Genomic DNA, 21478 nt, shown 5'->3' with positions numbered 1-21478 from the left:
AACAATGTAATCACTATGACTTTAACTTTGTTACGTAGCAGATGAAACATTTACGAGTGGTTTTTCAAAATTTTCTTCTCTTCTCTTCTTTTCTTATGCTTCCACTGCCCTCTTATTTTACTCAATGCCCCCCAATTGCACTCAAGGCTATTACCACCCCCTTTGGATCATTCCAGTATCCCCAGGGAGTGGTATCACCCAATTTGGGAACCTATGTGAATCTAGAGGATGGTTAGATCCTCATAGGGCCTATATACCTATAAATTCATTTTTCTTTCAACAAGTGGCAGTGAAACGAACCACACTTGAATAGACAGGATCATTTTGAAACAAAGTTAACCAGGAGTTTCTCCTCGAAAGTCTTGCTCTAATGTCCCTCCCTGATGTGGAAGTGACCAGATTTAGAGGCTATGCAAAAGCTTTGGGTACAGTCCAGCAATAGGCTGTGTGTCCGTAATCAGAAGATCAGCTTCCAATTAGGGAAGCTCATCATTGGATGGTTTTCCGCCAGGTTCTAAATTTTTTTGGGCACAACTTATGAAGACCACCTACTAAGGCAAAGATAAGGCTTTCATCTTACCTTGGTGAAGGGAGTATCCACATTGAACTAGATTCAGCATGGGAGAGAGGAACAGATGCTGATTCTGGAGTCAGAGCACACATATTGAAACCCTACCTCTGCTGCTTATTCCCTGTGTGACTAAAGTCACTTAATCTCCCTGGCCCCAGTTTCCTCTTGTGAAAAATGAGGGGGCTGGACTAGATGACTCGGAGGTTTCCTCCAGCTCTAAGTATATGATCATGAAATAGTAGATTCTTAAAATATCAAAATATTGAGCCGCATAGGGGTTTCCTCATAGTATAAAATGCCACTATTTGTACAATATAGTTTTAATTTAAATCCTGTAAATTAACTCCATGTACCATAGACATTTTTATCCTAATCCCTCTTTCTACAATAGTCTGGATTCTCAGTGTAGAGTTCCATCTGACATCTTTTACACTGCCCAAATCAGATCTTACAAATAGGATCTTCTAATCAGTGAATGAACAATAAATCACTTCAGATTTATAAGAGCTCAAAATCTCAACAAACAATTCTCACAATATTTTTCAAAAGTCATTATATTGAGGTTTTTTGGCTTTCATTGTATCCCCAAAACTTAGCATAGTCCCAGGCACATAGTTGGTACTTCATAAATGCTTGTTGACTGATGGATTATTCTCATTTTAAACCTATACCATAAACACATGTACCATAAACACCTCTCAATCAAAATGCAGTATTTTCTACATTTTAACTTGCCTTCCAAAACAGCCTCTTCATGCTAATCTCACAGAATTATTCTGGGGATCTGGTAAGACCTTGTGTGAAAGCACCACAGAACTATAATGATTCTTCTTCCCTACCTATCAATCAATCACCTATTAGGCACTACAAATACAGACACAGAAGAAAATTAGTCCTTACCCTCAAGGAGCTAATATTCTTCTGGAGGAAGGTGAATATCTTCATAGAAAAGTAAATATAGGATTATACAAAATATATTTATGAAAGGTAATTTGGAAGACAATTAACAACTTGGTCATTGATTCTCAAAGGATGTTGTCACATGGCTGAATTTCCTTAGGTGTTCCTCAAATTATCAGAAACTTACACTTGCACTCACATGCTCATGCAAGAATCTCTTGCAAATGCCATGGAAGTAGTACTAACATGCATAAGTCTCCTGCCTTCCCCTCAGTGTGGCTCCATTCCTCATAGCAAAGAATAATGCTGTACTGTAAGCAAAAATAATTTGAGAATCATTGAACTAGAGTAAATCAGGAAAGCCCTCTTGAAGGAGGTAGCCCTTGAGGAGAACCTTGAAGTGTGACCATTCTCTCCACTAATGCAGGTTACAACTCCTCAAAATCTTAGTAGATCGATCACAAGCTCATAGATTCAGAGTTGGACAGGACCCCCCATTTAGTCCAACTTCCTTATTTTACAGAAAGGTGTATTAACTTGCTCAAGGTCATAACAAGTGGTAAGTAGCTGAGATAGGATTGAAACTGTGGTCCCAGGACTCGAAATTCAATTCATTTTCTACTGCATGAAGACACTCTTCATGAGATATGGTGGCCAGCCTTTGGGTGATGGGCCTATTCATCAGGCTAAGCCGCAGGAAACAGACACAATGTCTATTACCAGGCTCATACTTGAAGCTTTTTCAACTTGGCAGGATCCACCAGGGGAGCCACTTCTGGCAAAGCCTCAAAGAACCCAGGATCAACTTCACGCCAAGGAGAGTCATCCAAGTATGATTTTAGTGGAGGACTGTGTTCATAAATAATAGCAATCAAATATTTAGATTTAATTCTGCTCACTTCAAAAAGAAAAATAGAGAAATGTAAGATCTTACGGCCTTTTCTCAAAGGTTCCATGGCACAATTTGGGATAAATGTTAGTTCTGTGGATGGAGAATACTAAGATATAAAAATGTATAGGAAAAAATATATTAGAAAGAACTAAAGACAGAGAAAATACTATTTTACTGTATCTTTGCTACTAATCAACTAATCGATGATTTTGGGAAAGAATAATTATAGTAATACTTTATAAAATAATAGTAACAACATCAAACATTCTTATAATGTTTTAAGATTTGCAAAGTGCTTTTACTATAATATTTAATTTGATACTCACAGCTATCCTAAGAAACAAGGTAGGAGAAATCCAGTTATTCCTATTTAATCAGGAAACCAAGGCTTAAATAGGTAAATGACTTGTTCAATACTTATTGCTGTTTAATCATGTCTGATGCCATTTTGAGGTTTTTTGGCAGAGATACTAGAGTGGTTTGCTATTTCCTTTCCAGCAAATTTTACAGATGAGGAAACTGAGGCAAACAGGGGTAAGTGGCTTGCCCAGAGGCACACAATTAGGAAGTGTCTGAGGCCAGATTTGAACTCAGAAGATGAGTCTTCCCGATTCCATGCCCAGTGCTCCATCCATTGTACCACCTAGCTTTCTGGTTACTGAATGGGGAATCTAGCACTAGAATTGGCCTTCTGACTCCTTATACAGTGCCCTTTAAAACATTATACCAAGGTGGTCACTTAACTTTCTTGAGTCCCAGCTTCTTCACTTGTAAAATGAATGGGTTAAGAAAATTATAGACCAATTTCCCTAATGAATATAGATGCAAAAATAAATTTTAACTAAAAAATGTAAAATGAATGGGTTGAAGCAGATGAACTTACAGGACCCTTCAAAGTCTAATCTTTTACAATTCTATGCCCTTCACTTAAAATTTGTTGGATGCAGTTTAGCGTAAAAATACCAAGGAAATTCCATTATGAGTCAAGGATAATATGTCCATTATTATGTTCCAAGCAGAAAAAGAATGCCAAGCGAAGAGTCATTGTGGTACGATAGAAGATACACTGGACTTAGAGCCCAAAGTCATGGGTTCAAGTCTTGGCTTTACCACTTAGTAGGTATGTGACCAAAGACCACTTATTTCACTCCTCAGCCTCAGTTTCTTTATCTGTCAAGAGGAAAATAATGTTTGCATTACCTGTTTCACAGGATTGCAGTAAGGAAAGCACTTTGTAAAATATAAATTGTCATATAAATATGAACTATTGTTATATGATCTTGTGCAGAATAGAGAGAAATGTGTCAAATATTCCATATTTATGGGAGGTTTAAAAAAAAAGAAATAAGGAGATATTTTCCAAACCTGTAAAATGACGGGGCTAGACTGGATAAGCCATAGGACTATTTCCAACTCTGACATTCTTTATTACTACGATTCTATTCCAAGGAGGGTATTTTTCAAAGAAGCAATGGACTCCTATAGCTAAAGAGAAAAAGAAAATTCCTAAAGTGACCAGTTCTCTTGAGGTTCAGGACAAAACTAAATATCACTGTGGGCAGTTGGGGTCTCTTTCAGGAGCTTTTCCTTGCAATTTAGCCCTCTCGCCATAATTTTAAACCCCTCCTTATTGGATGGCTCCTTCTCTGCTCACTTTAAACATGTCAGCTCTCCCCCATTATTTTAAAAAAAATCCTTATTTTACTCTATCATCCCACATCTCTCTCCTCCCTTTCATAGCCACACTTCTGAGCAGGAGTAATGGAAACTGCCTACATTCATTATTTTCATTTTCTTGTTGCTCATCCATTTCTCAATTTCTTGCTTGTCCTCACCCCTCCACCAAACCTGCTCTATCTAAACTCATGTATGATCTGTTTATTCCTAAAAAGGCTTCCCAAGGTCACCAATTATCTTTTTATTGCTAAATCCAGTGGCCTCCTCTCAATCCTCATCCTTCTTGACCTCTGTACAACATATGTCACAGTTGACCACCCTCTCTTTCTAATTATTATCTCCTCCCTGTGTTTTCATGAAATTGCTGGTGTGGGCCTCTACCTACTTGCCAGATTCGTACTTTTCAGTCTCCTTTACAGGATCATCACCCCAAGTCACTATCTTTTGGTCAATTCCCCCGAAGGGCTACAGGGATCTTGAACTCAACAACTCCAACACAAAGCATGCCTCCTTCTAACTTCCCTAATTCTATCAAAGGCACCGCCATCTTCTAATCACATTGTCTTGCAACCTCAGAGTCGACTTCAGCTCTTCACTCTCACCATCCAACAGAAAAGCGAAGGGAATAAGCAATTGTATCATCCCTGTTAGGGGCCAGGCACTGTGCTAAGCACTTTACCAATATTATTTCCTTTGATCCTCACAACAAACCTGCAAAGTAGGTATTATTATCATCCCTATTTTATAGTTGAAGAATCTGAGTCAAACAGGTGTTAAATGACTTGCCCAGGGTCACACGTCTAGTAAATATCTGAGGCCAGATTTGAATTCAGATCTTTTAACTCCAGCCCAGGCTCTTTATACATTGAACCACCACCTGCTTCTATGTGCATAAGTTGCCAGGTCTAATTGAACCTACCTCTTCAAAATTTCTTACATCTATTCCCTGCTCTCTACTCATGCCATAACCACAACCACTTTAGTCCAGGCCCTCATCACCTCTTGCTTGGATTATTTCAATATCCTCCTAATTGGTCTCCTACATCCATTTTCCTCCCTCTCCAATCTGTCTTCCACGTAGCTTTCAAATTGATATTTCTGAAGCACAGATCTGACCACCTCACTCTTCTACTCAAGCAACTTCAGTGGCTCCCTATTCCCTTAGGATAAAATACAAATTCCTCTATTTGGCATTTAAAACCCTTCACAATCTGGCTCCACCCTACCTTTCCTATACACTGATGTGGGGCAACAGGTAGCTCCAAAATCCCACAGAATTGCTAACTGAAGGATGTTACTAGTCTGTCATCAAAGGGGTTCAAAAAAGCTCAGCTTTGCACCCTAATTACATTGTTCATTTAATCCTATCCCCTCAGTATTTGGGTGTTTGGCTAGCACTAAATGTTTTGGTGCTCATTTGTACCTTGAGCACTAAACTCAGAATCAGGAAACTCAGGTTTAAATCCTGACTCCAACACTTAGCAGCTTATCTTTGTATAATTGTTTTCCTCCCAATATCCCTGGTATGAAGGACAAGTATTATTCTACTTTACAGATGATAAACAGAGGCTAAGAGACTCATCAAAGGTCATACAGCTTGTAGGCAGCGGAGTTGGGACTTGAATTCGGATTTTCTAATTTTAAATCTAGTATTCTTTCCACTACACCAAACGGTCTCCTCTGTCTATGGCAGGTCATTCCATTTCCCTGAGTCTCAGTTTCCTCATCTCCAAAATGGGGATTATAAGAACACTGCATAGCTCACAGGGATGCTGAGGAAAGCACCTTGCAATTAAACTAATTTTAGTATTGTCTTTAAGCTATCTTACTATGTGTATATTGCCTAGCTTTGATTATAAGCTCCTTGAAGGCAGGTATTCCCACATCCATCACACCAAGGCCTGAGCTTTGAAAGGGTCAATAAATGTTGCTCACCAGACTGCTTGACCTCCATGTGTCTTCGCTGGATGTGGCCTTGAAGATAAGAGTTGTTTATGAAAGCCTTGTCACACAAATGGCACTGCATATGAAAAAAATAGGAAGTAGATTAAAATAGATAATAAAATAATGGCTAATATTTGTAAAACACTTTACAGTCACAATATACTTTACATATATATTTCTTTTTTTATTCTTATAACTACCAAGTGAGTCAGGGTTAGACTTATTATCCCTGTTTTACAGATGTGTAAACCAAGTCAAGGGACTTTCTAAAAGTCACAGTAAGTAGCCTTATTTCTTCTGGGCCTATATCCAGTGATATTTCTACTATTATGTAGCCTAGGACTTTCATGAAAAAATTCCTTTTTTATTCTCAATGCTGCTGAAGGGCATAAAGAAGATGAAGCATGGACATTTAAATAATTTAGCAGTTTCTGGAAGGGATAGCAACTGCCTTGACCTTCAAATCTACTTGGTTAATGCTTGCACTAAGTACACTTCCTGATCCCACAGTTACTGCTCAGCTGTTCCAGCCTCCTCCCCAGCCTTCAGGATTGTGTCACGAGCATCAGGAGGAGAGGAGCACAGTGGTAGGCAGGCACAAGCTGGGTTTGGTGTGCCAAGGAAGTGGAAAGATAAGATTAGATTTTTTTATAACTTCCTTAGAACCAGAACATGGGACCTGAGTATTGGTACAGAATGCTGAAGCAATGTGCTACTATCACTATCTCCTCAACTTACCTCAGCCCTGCTTCTTCCATGTTGAACATCAGTGACATCCAACCTCCTCCGAATTGTGATATCCCAGCATTATTCATTTAATTTCATCACAACCTCCCCCTCTTCCTAAGATGGTTTAATGTTATATATATAATTACATATGTATGCATATAGTATACTACATATAATCATATATTATATGTGGTCATATGCATATACACAATAATATGTGTGTGATAAAATTATATATGTGTATATCTTATCATTCTTGAAGATCCTCTTAGCCTACCTCATCACCACCCTCTGTCCCTCTGATTTGAGGATGGAACCATGAAATTCTAAAATCTTCCTTAAGGAGGGAGCTTAGCTCAGGCATATTCTCATTTCTCACCTGGCTGCATTATTTTGGGACATCTCTGACTTTTTCACCCTGCCACCCTGTAAATTATAAGCTTCTTGAGGACAGGGACTATCATTCTTTTTTTCATGTTTGTATACCTAGCACTTGGCACAATGCCTGACATATAGTAGGTGCTTAATAAATGTTTATCGACTGTACATACAATTATACATGCTTAGATACAACTATATATGTGTATATAATGTATACTTATATAGGCATATATGGATAGACATGGATAAAGACTGGACCTATGAGTTAACTGATAAAGGGAATTTCCAGATGAAGAAACTATCTGCATAATGAATGAATTAAAATTAAAGTAAAATTTTCTCCATATAAGTGAATTAAAATTAATTTAAGAATTTTCTAATTGGAATATAGGTTATCACTTCTCTCATTAAGAATGGAAAAGGTCTAAGTATTTTTTTTACTACACATAAACAGTTAAGACAAAGCCTCCCACTTTGTGTCATCTAACGATGTTCTGGGTTCCAGCATGGTATGGAAGAAGGTATGTTTGTCAGGTAAACTCGATCCAAATGTAAGCTCTACTACCTACTAATCATGTGATCTTAACTTCTCTCATCCTCATGTACAAAATGAAGATTTTGAGCTGAGTGGTCTGTGAAGTGTTTTTCCAACTCTAAATCTATTGATATTTCTTGAGCTAAGTAGAGATGATAAGCCAGGGCTGAAAATCATTCCTCCAAGCTTAAACACACACACACACACACACACACACACACACACACACACACACACACTCCTTATCCTGTCTTTTCAATTAGCACCCTTACAACTATACATGAGTGAAACCTGCCCAAAAAATCCATAAATAAGATCTACATAACTTCAAAGACTGATTCAGAAAAACAGATATCTTCTCTGAAATTTCTGAGAAAAGAGAACCATGTAGTTCTAACTTTAAACCATTTGGTGCACAACCAGATGCAATGAGTGATCTCCAAGTCAATGCCTGATGCCCCCAAAAGGATTGAGAGCACATTTATGTTCTACCTCATCCTCCCTATAGAAATGATGACAAGAATGTAGTACTCATGTAAAAGACAAAAGAATGAAATTTTGTTGTTCCTCTTGACAGTTTTTACAGCATATAAAACTGTGTGTGTGTTTAATTCAAGGCTCTTGTGATTATATATTGTCATACCTTGCTAAGTGGTGACAGAAACCATCTGAGCATACCCAGTCTAGGAGCTAAGTTGTATACCACAAACATTGATCCATGTGTCAAGGCAATATGATTTTTAGTGGTACAGCACAGAATGACATAACTAAAAAAATAGACCTTCTCTCCTTCACCCCTTTTTCTACATTCTTGTCTTTTAGCCTGACTTATGTAGGGCTACTTACTCTCCAGGTTAATCAAAGCCTCCCAGCCCTACTCATGGCTGCCCTCCCTAGCTCAAAATTACTCTTTCCTCCTCCCCCTCCCCTCTCAATGTTGCTAGTCTTAGCTAATGGTGAAGAAGTAAGCAATTTAACTCACCAATTACATTATTTTATTAGAATAATTCACACTAAGGCTTGAATTGACATCCTTAACCTTCCCAAGAGATTAGAAGAACTCATTAATATGAGTCTCTTGTTGTTAAAATTGGGAATTGGGGGGCAGCTAGGTGGTGCAGTGAGTAGAGCACCAGCCCTGGAGTCAGGAGGACCTGAGTTCAAATCCGGCCTCAGACACTTGACACGTACTAGCTGTGTGACTTTGGGCAAGTCACTTAACCCCAATTTGCCCTGCCAAAAAGCAAAAATAAATAAATAAAATAAAATTGGGAATCAAGGTATTTCTGAGGAGGAACTCTTCCTAATGATCCTTTCCTACTCCAGACTGCTCACCCCTGCTCATCAGCTCTTTTGTCTTTTTTATTACAAAATAGGGTCAGAAACTTGGCACCTTTCTTATAAAGGGTTTCTGATCCCTACTGTAGGATTTCCTTAGAGAATCCTTTTATCTCTTGGAAATAAACACACCATACACTTCAATCATTCCTTCGTTATATGAATTGTCATCCATTTGCCAGTAATATGGTATAACAAGTGGATTTTTCTCCCTGGTATAGCCCTGACTTTGACCTCTATACTACACCTTGCTCTCCTCCTCTAAATTGGTATAAAATCTAGAAGGGTTTCTTGAACAGGAAGAGAGGATTCTTACACTTTCTTCTAGGTTGCCCTGGACTAAAATGACATTGCCAACATGCTGGTGATGAGGCTGTCCATACATAGCTAGACCGGTTCTCAGGCAACAGCCATGGTAGATGTTCTTACAGCTTGGTAGAAACTACCTGTACTTAGCCTTTGAGAACTCAGCATGATACAATGAAAAAAAAAGCATTGACTGGCTCTGGAATCAGAGAACCCGGTTCAATTCCACCTTTGGTATTTACTACCTGTATGATATTAGGTAAATCACTTAACCTGCCTGGGCCTCAGTTTCCTCCAATGTAAAATGAGGGGGTTTGAAGAGATTGCCTTGAGGTCACTTCCAACTCTAGACCTATGATCTTATAAATGCTAAAATCACCTCCACAACCAAAACATTCAAGCTACCATTCATAAAACAAACGAAAAACCTTCTCTAGCTTTATAGACAACACTACCAGATGAAGGACTTCAGAAACCTAGATTTGAACTGTTTTGCCTTTCCACATCCTATTTCTGACTCCTCACCTTGTGATGGTTGTTGGCCCCAGCCTGGATCAGTAGCTGCTGCATGCCGAGCATCTTCTTTCGCCTCCGGCTCTCCTCCTTCACTTCCTTTAGCTCCTCTGCCTGCTTGCCCAGTTTCTGTTCAGTGTGTTCCTGCTGCTCCAGGGCAGACTGGAGTTTCTCTTCTAAAGAGACTATATTGGCACTCAGGTAGTCCTGGGAATGTAACAAATACTCAATGATGAGCTGGGCCATCTTGAGAACTTTCAGGAGCACTGGGTCCACGGGTTGCTGGCAATAGGCACATCTCTCTGAGTCCAGATTGCAGTAAGTGACTCCAGTGATGTGGTCTTGTAAAGTGGTCACATCCAACTCCTGAGCTACCCGATCCACATCGATAGCACTTAAGCGCCTCCAATCCACGCTCTCTTTCCTTGGTTGGAATTTGAAAGCTGAGGTCCCATAAGCACCTGGAAACATTCTCCTAAAGCTGCCTTCATTGGCCAGATGGTCCATGGATGCTGCTAGGCCTGGCATAAGGAACTGGTGATTTCTTAACAAGGGCAGCTGTAACAGGTAGAAGAGCTGGGAGAAAGTTAAGATGATAAAGTAAAATGTACTTACAAAGCATACCTAGTAATAAAAATAGGAACAAATTAAAATGAGACCGAAATGTGAATCATGATTAGCCAAATAGAGATTTGAGAGATTAAAAAGCTCTTTAAAATGTAAAAGAACTAATAAAATGAAGGGGTAAGGAGGAACCAAAGAGGAAATAAAATGGACAATTTTAATTACACAAAATTGAAAAGGTTTTGCATAAAAATCAATGCAATTAGAAGGGAAACAACTGAGAAAAGCTGCAGCAAATTTCTCTGATAAAGTTCTGACATTACAAAATATGTAGAGAATTGAGAAAAATAAGCAAATATATATGTACATGTGTATATATGTTTTTTGTTCAATCATTCTGCCTCTTCATGACCCCTTTTGGAAGAGATACTAGAGTGGTTTGCCATTTCCTTCTCCAGATTATTTTATAGATGAGGAAACTGAGGCAAACAGGGTTAAGTAACTTGCCCAGGTCACACAGCTAGTAAGTGTCTGAAGTCAGATTTGAACTCAGGAAGATGAGTCTTCCTGACTCCAGGCCCAGCACTCTATCCATTATCCACTCTATCCTATCCACTGTGACACCTAGCTACACCTGTATATGTGTGCACATGTGTGTATATATATATATGTCTGTGTGTGTGTATATATATACATATATATACATATATATGTCTGTGTGTGTATATATACATATATATACATACATACATGTATGTATATATACATACATGTTCAAAGGCTATGAACAGGCAGTTCTCAAAAGAATAAAGGCAAATCACTAACAATTGTCTGAATAAAATGCTCCAAATCACTAATAATTTTATAATCCCAATTAAAACAATGTTAAGGTTCTACCTCACAACCTTCAGATTGGCAAACATGATGAAAAAGGAAAATGTCAATTGCTGTGGGTGTTGAGGGAACAGGCACATTGATATACTACTGGTGGATCTGTGACTTGGTTTAACCACCCTAGAAAACAGTTCAGAATTATGCCAAGAATATTACTAAATTGTGCATTGCTTTTAAACCAGAGATGTCAATTACATTTCTAAAATGAACAGCTTTGAAATACTTAAGAACCTTGATCAATACAATGACCAACTGATTACTGAGGACCAGTGATGAAGGACCTACTAACAAAAGATTAGGGGTCAAAACTGCACAATGGAACATATGTTTTGGAGCATGGCAAGTATGTAGATTTGTTTTACTTGACTACCCTTATTTCCTACAAGAATTGTGTTTTTCTTTTTTTTTTTAATTTGTGAGAGGAAAGCAGGAATTGAGTGATGAAGAAAGAATGTAAGAAAAAAAGAAAGTCAATGGATCACTTTTTAATATATAGAAGAAAACAGAAACAAACAGACAAGCAAGACAAATTTGAAAATAACATATTAAATTTATTATGTACTTTTTTTAAAAAAGCAAGGCACATTCACAGCATAGTTGCAGTTTCAAATCTTCAAAGCCAGAATCTCTTTTCTGCTTAATACATATTCTCTCTTTTTTGTGTTCGGTAATTCATTACAATTTTTTTTAATTTGAGCAGCCCAAATAGTGACACAGCTGTGCATACCCTTTGACTCAACAATACCACAAAGACACATGAGAGAAACAGACAGACAGACAGACAGAGACGGAGGGAGGGAGGGAGGGACAGGCAGACACAGAGACAGAGAGGCAGAGACAGAGACACAGAGAGAGAAATCATCCTGTTATAGCGACACTTTTTGTTATAGCAAAAGACTTAAAACAAATTGGGTGCCCCTAAATTAAGCAATGGCTGAGTTGTAAATTATGTTCTATTCTTGGTAAGAGAGTTAAGAATGAGAAGGAGTATACAGATGGATTCATGATAAATTATTCCCAATAGGAGGACACTGCCATGAGTTGGGAAAGTAGCAGAATAATATGACTTTCACGTTTGCTCTGAGTTTTTCGTCACTTAATTTGAAGGTTAAGGTCTGAATAAAGGTTAACAATGGAAGCTTTCTGTTTGTACTATGCAGAAAATCTGTCAGAAAGATTCTGGGGAACTCAGCAGAGTCGATAGGCAAATGTTAATACTTGTCTTTGATAAGGTTAGCAAACTAATTAAGGGCAATTAACCTATATGCAGACACAACCAACTCCAGGAGCAAAGTCCCATACCAGATGTCTATAGTTGTAGATGTTTCACAATCAAGAATTTAAAACTTTGTGATTTTAAACAGTCTATTTTAGAAAGCTAAATTAAAGCACCATAAAAATCAACCAATAAACATTTATTAAGCATATACTATATGCCAGGCACTATGCTGCACACTAAGGATACAAAATGAGGCAAAAAACAGTCCATGTCTTCAAGGAGCTTACAAACTAATAGAATAAATATTATAAATAAATATTAGGTGGGATAGTTTTAAATTTTTTTCCTAAGAGTGTTTGTACATTGTTTATAGAATGGAATCATTATTTCAAAATGGAACTCCAGAGGGCATCCTGAAGAGGTATCCCTTCTAAACTATGCCCAAATGGTTACTCAGTACTCTGCTTCAAGACCTCCAAGACCTGCTGGAAAATTCATTACCTCTTGAGGCAGCTCATCCCACTTTGTGGTATCTCTAACTATGGAGATTTTTCTTTTATTGAGACAAAATTTCCTCTCCACAGTTTTTGGCCACTGCTCCTAGTCTCACCAGTGAGACAAATCGGAATAACTATTCAACAAAATAGCCCATAAGATATCCATAAGACAATTAACATGGCCCAACTAAGCTTTATCTTTTCTAGGTTAAACATATCCAGATCAATAACTGATTCTCCCTAGGGCATGCTTCAGTGTGTCAATAGATTTCCTAAAATGTCTCTCCTGGGACTAAACCTAATATTCTGACCATGTTCTGGTCAAGTCAGAGTGCCACAATAGGACTATTGTCTCTCTCATTCTGAACATTGTGCTTCTATGAATTCAATATAAGTTCATTTACCTCTTTTGGTTGCCAGGTCACATTGTTGACTCATGTTGTGTTTGCAGTCCACTAACCTTCTCGAGCCTTTTCAGATGTACTAATTGGTGTCTAGCCTCACCTCCAAGATTCTGCTCTTAGGTAGTTGATCATTTTTTTTTTACTCAAGTGTAAGATTTTTACATGTCAATTAATTGTACATATCAAATTTTATCATCTTAAAATTGATCTGTTATTCTAACTTGTCGCAATTCTTTTAGGACCTGCCTATAGTCCATTAAGATAATTATCCACCTCAGGTTCATGATAGTGGCAAATTTGACTAACATATCTTCTATAACTTCTTCTAAGTCCTTAAAACAACAAGAGACTAAGGATAGATCCATGGACATTTCACTAAAGACTTCCCTCCTGGTCAATGGATCCTTCAACAACAAGTCCTCAAGATCGATCATTCGACCAGTTTGGAATTACCCTGGCTATATTTTCATCTAGGCCACAAACTATCATAGTCCTACATTCACCCCGCTTCCCTACCTGTATGATAACTTTTTTTCTTCTTCTTCTTCTATAGCTCCTCTTCCTTACTTCATCACTATTGGCATCCCCTAATGCTCCATCTTTGGCTGTGAGGCAATCCTAGTTTCTCTGTGCATTTTTCAATCAAGGGTAGGATTTACTTGTATGTCTGACTTCCTTTTGGTTACAGTCCTCATCTGTGAAACCAGAACTATCCATAAACAACAAGCAGTATTTAAAACAAGACAAAGAGCAAACAGCCTCTTCCTTAGAATCAGAGGTATGCTATGTGTGAGGAGTTTGGCTGAATTCTCAAATTATGAAAGGAGATAACACCTAATAAGCCTCAAAAAGTAGGCTGAAGCCAAATTGTAGAAGTCCTTAAATGCCAAACAAAGAAGTTGGATTTTTTTTTTCCGGTAGGTAATAGGGGGCCACTGGAGCTTTTAGAGGAGATGAGTCACATGCTCACACCTGGCTTTAAGACTATCACTTTGGCAGAAGTGTGAAGGATGGATTGGAAGGAGTAAAATGGATGGTGTTGGTTGAATTGCTTTCCTAGTCAATATTATCCCAATGCTATCTACACATTAGCGTGACCATGAATATCTCTTCTCCTGTATCTCACTTTTCCCTTGGAGAACTCAGCCACTTTCATAGGTTCAATTATCACTTCTATATAAATGATTTCCACATCTCCAGTCTTCATCTCTTTTCCAAGTCCCAGTCCTAAATTTCCATCTGACAGTTAGACACTTCCACTTGGCTATTCCATTATCATCTCAAATTAAAAATTCTTAAAAATGAACTTGCCATTTCCTCCCAAAATGAACTCCCCACCTCATTTCTATCGAGTACCACTCTCCCAGTTACCTAGATTCAAAACTTCAAAATCTCCTTTAACTCCACCATCTCGCTCATCCTCCTAACCCAGTCAACAAAGCTTTTCAATTTTACCTTAAATGACTCTCATATCTATACTTTTCTCTTTAGTAATACTGTCACTATCTTAACTCAGTCCACCATTTTCTCATGCATGATTATTACAATAGTGTCCTTCCCCCATCCAATTCAATTTAAACACTCCCACAAGATGATTTTTTTTTCAAAATGTTGCTTTGATTATTCTGCCTCTGCTCAAAAACAGTTCCCTTATTGTCTACAAGACAAAGTCCAAAGTCCTAATTCTAATATTTAAGGCCACTCACAATCTGGCCCCAGCCAGGTCCAACAACTCTGTTTTCCATTATTCACCCATACTAACCATCTGTTCCATCCAGAGTGATCTATTCACTGCTTCCCAAGTATACAATGCCTATATTGTTCATCCTCTTTTCCACCAATCCAAATTCCATCCAGCTATACCAAAGCATGTCTCACTCCTTCCATGAATACCTAGTTTCTATCCCCCAGGATAGAGACAACCTCCCACCTACCCCTTTCCACCTCAAGAGAAAAGCCAACCAAGGTCACTATGACCTATCTAAAAATAATTTCTCTCACGTTCCTCCTTCACTTACAGCATTTTTAAAAATCACAGTGCCTTCAATGCTACATACCATGTTTAGAACAAAGCTGCAGTCTCCTATCAGCTGAGCTTCAGAAAGACCAACACAACAACAAAGCAAGCTGCAGAGCAACAGGACTGTTACTAAGTATTCAGCAGCGTCCAGAGGTAACAGGACACCTGCATCCTGCCTATTGTAGAGAACCAGAGCTACCCAGAGAATTTCAAGTCATTAATTATTCAAATTTTGCTTTTTGAATTTTTCCAGTGGCCATATACAGGCAGAATGCCCTAACACACACAAGTTATGTGATCTTGGGCAAACGTTTTCTCTTCTCTGGGACTCAGTTTTCTTTTCTGTAATATGGGGCTCTGCCAGACACATTATCAAAGAAGATGTATATATATATATATATATATATATATATATACATATACATATACATATACACACACACATATATGTGTGTGTGTGTATATGTGTCTATATGTATATATGAGCATATATATGAGGGAGATGTGTGTGTATATGTATACATATACATATATACATATATGTGTGTATATGTGTATATATAGGATGCTCTTTAAATTGTAAAGCTTCCTATAAATAATTTGAGCCTACATCAATGGAAGGAAGTTACAGAGACAGATTTAGGTTCAAAATTTCTTCAGGATTAGAGCTTTCTTAAAGTGGAAGGGGAAGGCCCAGGAGGTAGTGGGTTCCCTTTCATTAGAGGCCTTGAAGAAGTGGCTAAGATGACCACTTCCCAGGGATTCTGTAGAAAGAATTCCTGTTTGGATATAGGCAGATAACCACTGACCCATTCTGGGATACTGTGACACAGTGTTTGATAGTTTACACCATAGCCCAATGAGATGTTGGACCAGTAGTATTATCCCCATTTTACAGATGAGAAAACAGGCCAACAGACTTAGCCACAGTTCCATGGCTTGGTGAATGTTGGAACTAAGACTCAAACCCCATTCTTCTAATTCCAAATTTAGCATGCTTTCTACCACACCACACTATCTCTGTCATTATTTCTGTTTTTATAGTTATCATTTTATTGCCTCCAGTAACAAGGCCACAAAGCTGGCAGTTAGTATAGCTAAGATTTCTATAATTTTAATATACCTGTTATTATTGAGGCTCTGTAATGGCCTCAACTCAGTATTTGAAAAATAATCATAATAATGCAGTTGCCAAGAGAGAATTTGAATAGACAGTAATTATACAGTAAAACCTCACTAACTCGGACTTATTGCAAGGGAAGGAGGAAGCAATCGGAATTAATGAAGAGTCTGAATTAATTTTTCCTTTAAAAGAATCATAACATCATAGAATAATATTAGAGTTAGCAAGGATCTCAGAGGTCATCAGGTCCTAAGGTCACACAATAAAACAAGCAAAGGTAACAAGGCCTTAGCCGACAGAGACCATATGAAATGTGTTTTAATTTAGGAATCATTTAGAATGAATATGTTATTTATACAAATGTTTTTGCTAACATTCTTTAAGACAGATTGTTGTCTGAAGCAGGTTAAATGTCATTGGTGAAATCTAGAGTACACTAATAATTTCCTTAGTGTATTTCTACTCCACAGATATCATCAAGACCTAGCTTCAGAAGCAGTTCTGTCTTCAGTCCAAATTAATGTAGTATTACTATATATATAAACAATAGTAAGCATCAGCAGCATTTGGTGGGGGCAGGGGGGGAGACTTTCAGGGTTCTTTGCTATCAGAAGCATTATGACTATGACTCCAAGAAGAGGGAAGAACTATCTAGACATTTGGTGAATTGGTAGTCTTCTGGTTGTTTTTGAGCAAGCCTGCTTTTCCACTGTCATTTGAAGAACAGGTAACATAAATCTTGGATATCTCTCCTCAACCAGGACATTCGGTTACCTTGCCAAGAAATAAACACCACTACAAATTATACACTTGTTTCCTAGTACAGAGATATCCTGAGGATGCAGCACCATTACACAAGACCATGAGAGAAAAGAGAATACCTTTCAAACAGATAGTTACCCAGAAAACTTGAGATCTAGGAATTCTCCTTCAGTAGCTCCCTATCATCACAAAACTCACCTCCACTTCACCACATCTTGCCTTCTTGCTGCTTCTCTTGCAAGAACTGACAGAAGACAAAGCCAACTCTAACTGCTGCAGGTTACCTAGAAACCAAGCCACCAAGGAATAGAGAAGCCCTTCTCATTACTCAGGTTTCAGGTGCTTTATCATCACCAAGCTTCCTTATCCTCATCCCAAAGTAGTGAAATTATATAGAGATCATTGAACTGTCCTGAAGTCCTCTTATCTGCTTTGCTTTGTTTTTTGGGAAACCTGAAACCTTATGAAATATTTTTAGATGTCTGAGTTTCTTCTGTATAAAGAATTTCCTAAGCTAAGACCAGTTATCATTACTTAGGGCTCAAATTAATCAGGTTTTGCTCCATGTATATCCATATTGACAGATTTCATTTTTTGTGGAGAAAATTATTTTCTGTGTTAGTACGCTCATATTACCCTATGATCAAGTGGTACAGTTCATGTTGTATTTTAAATATAATTTAGGTATTCATTGAGTTGCCATGGCCAAAGAAAGTATCACTAAATGGCCAACCTACTGGTGAGAAGACAGCCCATGGAAAGAAAAATAAGAGTCTGTTGCTAGGACTTACAAAATTCCTTTTTTTAATTTAGTGTTTTATTTTTCCCCAGTTACATGTAAAAACAATTTTTAACATTCGTTTTTAAAACTTAGAGTTCCAAATTCTCTCTCTTCCTCCCTTCCCATCCCCCCTCATAGAGAAGGCAAGCATTTCAATATAGGTTATACATGTGACTTACAAAATTTCTAAAAAGCAGTCTGGTATAGTAAATATTCATGGCTTCAAAGCCATGGAGATCTGTGTTCAAGTTCTGCCTCTGATACATACTGGCCATGTGACACTAAGCAAGTCACTGAATCTTTCGGCGCCCCCGGCTATTACTGATCTTAGCAGATGACACTTTCAGGACTTCCCTATACCAGTGAAATCATAGGTCTAATCCCTATCCTATTAACTTGTAATATGTCTCTTTCTAACTGAAACCTTCAGTGTCTCTGGTCTATAAGTCAACATTTCATTAAAATTTCCTGAAATTTCAATGAAACTTCTTCAATTAGGAAAACTCAACTTACAAACGTGCTATAGGTATGATCAATTGTCTCTGCCATGTGAGGTGTTGGGGCAGTTGGCATCCAAGAAAGCAAGATGTGTTACCTGAACTACCATATCCCCTTTTAGAAGAGTGTCAAGATTTTGGTGGCCACCAATCCTTGAAGAAGAAGATAGGGTGGGAGAAGTAGGGCACTCTTATTAAGAAAGCTATTCACTTCCTTATTTTCAAGAATCTAGTAAACCACACACAATTATGTGTCTATGACTGGCATAGTAGACAAAAAAAAGAGGATGGAGGAGGAGTTGTCCACAGCAGCAGTCTCTGCCCATTAAAGGAGCTAGGGAGTTAAGGACAAGGCATCATGATCATGGACCATGACTTTCAGAGCAATGAGTGGGCTTCCAAAAATGTCAGAAACTGAATTTTTCAGTCTTAGCCAGAGACAGACAAGAACGTCACTCTAGAACTGCCCAGTAGCAACACTGTAGGAAGTTATTACAAGAATGGGGACCTGTCTTTCAAGTATGTGAGAACATTTAACATGGACAAGAATGTGGGCCTCCCAAGGAGCTGACTGCAGTGCTAATATGGAACAACTTTTTCAAACACATCGATATTTACTCTGAAAACATTTAAGTCTAGGTGGTCATGCAGATGATCTGCAGGTAGAATGTACTACTTTGAAGAGAAGATGAAGGCAAAGTGGAGAGATTAAGAAACATTTTTGGAGGTATTGACTCAGATGGGCATATCACCTTCAGAAAATCTGCCTCAACTCTGGCACTTTGGACCCAAAAGAAGAATTTCATCCTGGATACCAAACAGCAAGTCCCTAGTTTTTCTATGAAGAGCTCTCAAAGATCCTCACACTGGTGATATGTTTGTGTGATGAGGATGCAACACTGGAGCTGAAAGTGAAAACTGTCAAGTGTCAAGTCAACTGTCAAGACATTGACAATTGTTCCTGACAAATTAGAATAACCACTGTACGATGTAAAAGAAAGTGAAACAGAGAGAAGCCAGTCTTCCAAGAATCCACACAATGAGGACACAGGCGTAGTTGTAGGTGCCGGAAGGGTCATGATCCTCATTACATGGGTGCACAAGGGATTTGCGTTACACAACGTGATTGAGGAGGGGGGTCAATTATAATAGAATTTATAGTACTTTAAGGTTTTCAAAGCATTTTACAGATATCAGCTCACTTGATCCTCACAACAACCCTGGGAGGTAAAAGCTATTATTAACCCCATTTTACAGATGAGAAAATTGAGGCTGAAAGAGATTAAGTGATTTGATCAGGATCATACAGCTCCTAAGTATCTGAGGCAGGATTTTAATTCAGATCTTCCACACTCTAAGTCCATCACTATATTCACTGTGCTCCTTAGACACTCCTGTAGACTATGTCTGACTTAAAGTAACACCCAAGCACAGGTTTCATTTGTAACAAGCATAAAACAATGGAGCAAAAAGCAAAAACTGAAGTATTTTAAAGGGTAGGACATGAATGACATTCTGCCTTCAAAGGATTTCTAAGTGCAAAGACCATACAGACAAAAAGCTGCCTACTAAGATTTACCTTCCCCTACTTAAAATGCCTATGTCCTTTTAAGCTTGCCAGGCCCATTTAATATTCATTCAATAGACACTTTTTATATTGCATTATGTGCAATAAATTGTGCTAGGTTCTAAGGGAGATTCATAGACCAATCAGCTAAGGTCCCTGCTCCTAAAGAGTTTATTCTTTAGTAAGGATGAATAGTCTTATACTCCCAGATAGATTTTGCTGAAATCAGTAACTTCTGATGCTCTTCCTGGAACATTTCATTTTGGAGACCCTCTTTCAAACAATGAGAACTTCCACTGTGTCCTCATTCCTATTAGGATCATCATACCTCTATTTGTCTCTTTGGAGACTTCTGACTGTCTAATCTTCCTTTACCCTCCTATGTGATGCTGCTGCTATCTCTAAATCATTCTGAGTCTGGGAAAATCTTCTGGTTGAAATGTCTCTAGTAAAATTCTTTGGAAATACTGTGTTTTCTACTAGTAACCTTCTATTTTAGTTTTTATGTGATTGGTAAGATTGTGCCTTAAGTTGATGGATCAATGAATTTGCTTCCAATGTGACTTGTTCAGTCATTTCAGTCATAACCGACTCTTTGTGACTTCATTTGGAGTTTTCTTGACAAAGATACTAGAGTAGTTTGCCATTTCCTTTTTCAGCTCATTTTATAGATGAGGAAACTGAGGCAAACAGAGTTAAGCAACTTGCCCAGGGTCACACAGCTCTTAAACATCTGAGGCTGGATTTGAACTCCAAGCCTGGCACTCTCTCCACAGTGCTACCTAGCTGCCCCTTACAATGTGATGTTTTCTATTAAATAACAAAATTTTTCAAATGAAAAAGGGGAGGTGAAATGATAGGGAGTGGTATCTTTAGGTTTCCTTCTCTAGATACACTATAGCATGCATTTTCTCATAGAGGGAATGTTATGCTAGGTCCTCATGCTATACCACGAAAACCTTTGTTAGCCCAAAATTGTACCTGTAACAGCACCCTTGGTACTATGATCCTACTAAATTGTGGTTTCTGTGGAAAAGTGGGTTGTAAATTTCAAATGATCAAATTACAAAGGGATTTTAAAAATATATATTGAAGATTTACTGTAATAGATTCATTTCCTCATTATTTTGACTTCAATTACAAAGGGAGAGACAACTTGTGTAACCATCCTCCTCAAAGACCGTCAGAATTCATGAACCTCACAAAACTATCACAAATTTTACCTGAATATTTCTTCTCTGGATTGAATTTCCCTGTTTCTCAGTTTGTCTTGTCTTTTGTAAACAGAATTTTCATAAGAACAGGAATCACATCTCATTAATTGATTCTCCTGAGCCTAACATTGGATTCAGAGAAACAGCACT

The 21478-nt window shown here is 38.0% G+C and overlaps 1 protein-coding gene across 1 annotated transcript in view; it reads right to left on the bottom strand.

The window, feature by feature from the left end:
* DZIP1L (DAZ interacting zinc finger protein 1 like) overlaps window positions 1-10329 on the bottom strand; it is a 41678-nt gene extending 31349 nt beyond the window's left edge. Inside the window, exons 1-2 of the mRNA XM_036747288.1 lie at window positions 9799-10329; window positions 5976-6060 (exon numbers count right to left, since the gene is read on the bottom strand). Of these exons, the coding sequence (XP_036603183.1) occupies window positions 5976-6060; window positions 9799-10314 (601 nt within the window). The 5' untranslated portion in view covers window positions 10315-10329. The remainder of the gene's footprint in view (window positions 1-5975; window positions 6061-9798) is intronic.
* Window positions 10330-21478: the final 11149 nt, after the last annotated feature.

Source organism: Trichosurus vulpecula, chromosome 2 (assembly GCF_011100635.1).
Source record: "Trichosurus vulpecula isolate mTriVul1 chromosome 2, mTriVul1.pri, whole genome shotgun sequence".
NCBI lineage: Eukaryota > Metazoa > Chordata > Mammalia > Diprotodontia > Phalangeridae > Trichosurus > Trichosurus vulpecula.
This window is presented reverse-complemented; position numbering and strand designations above follow the sequence as displayed.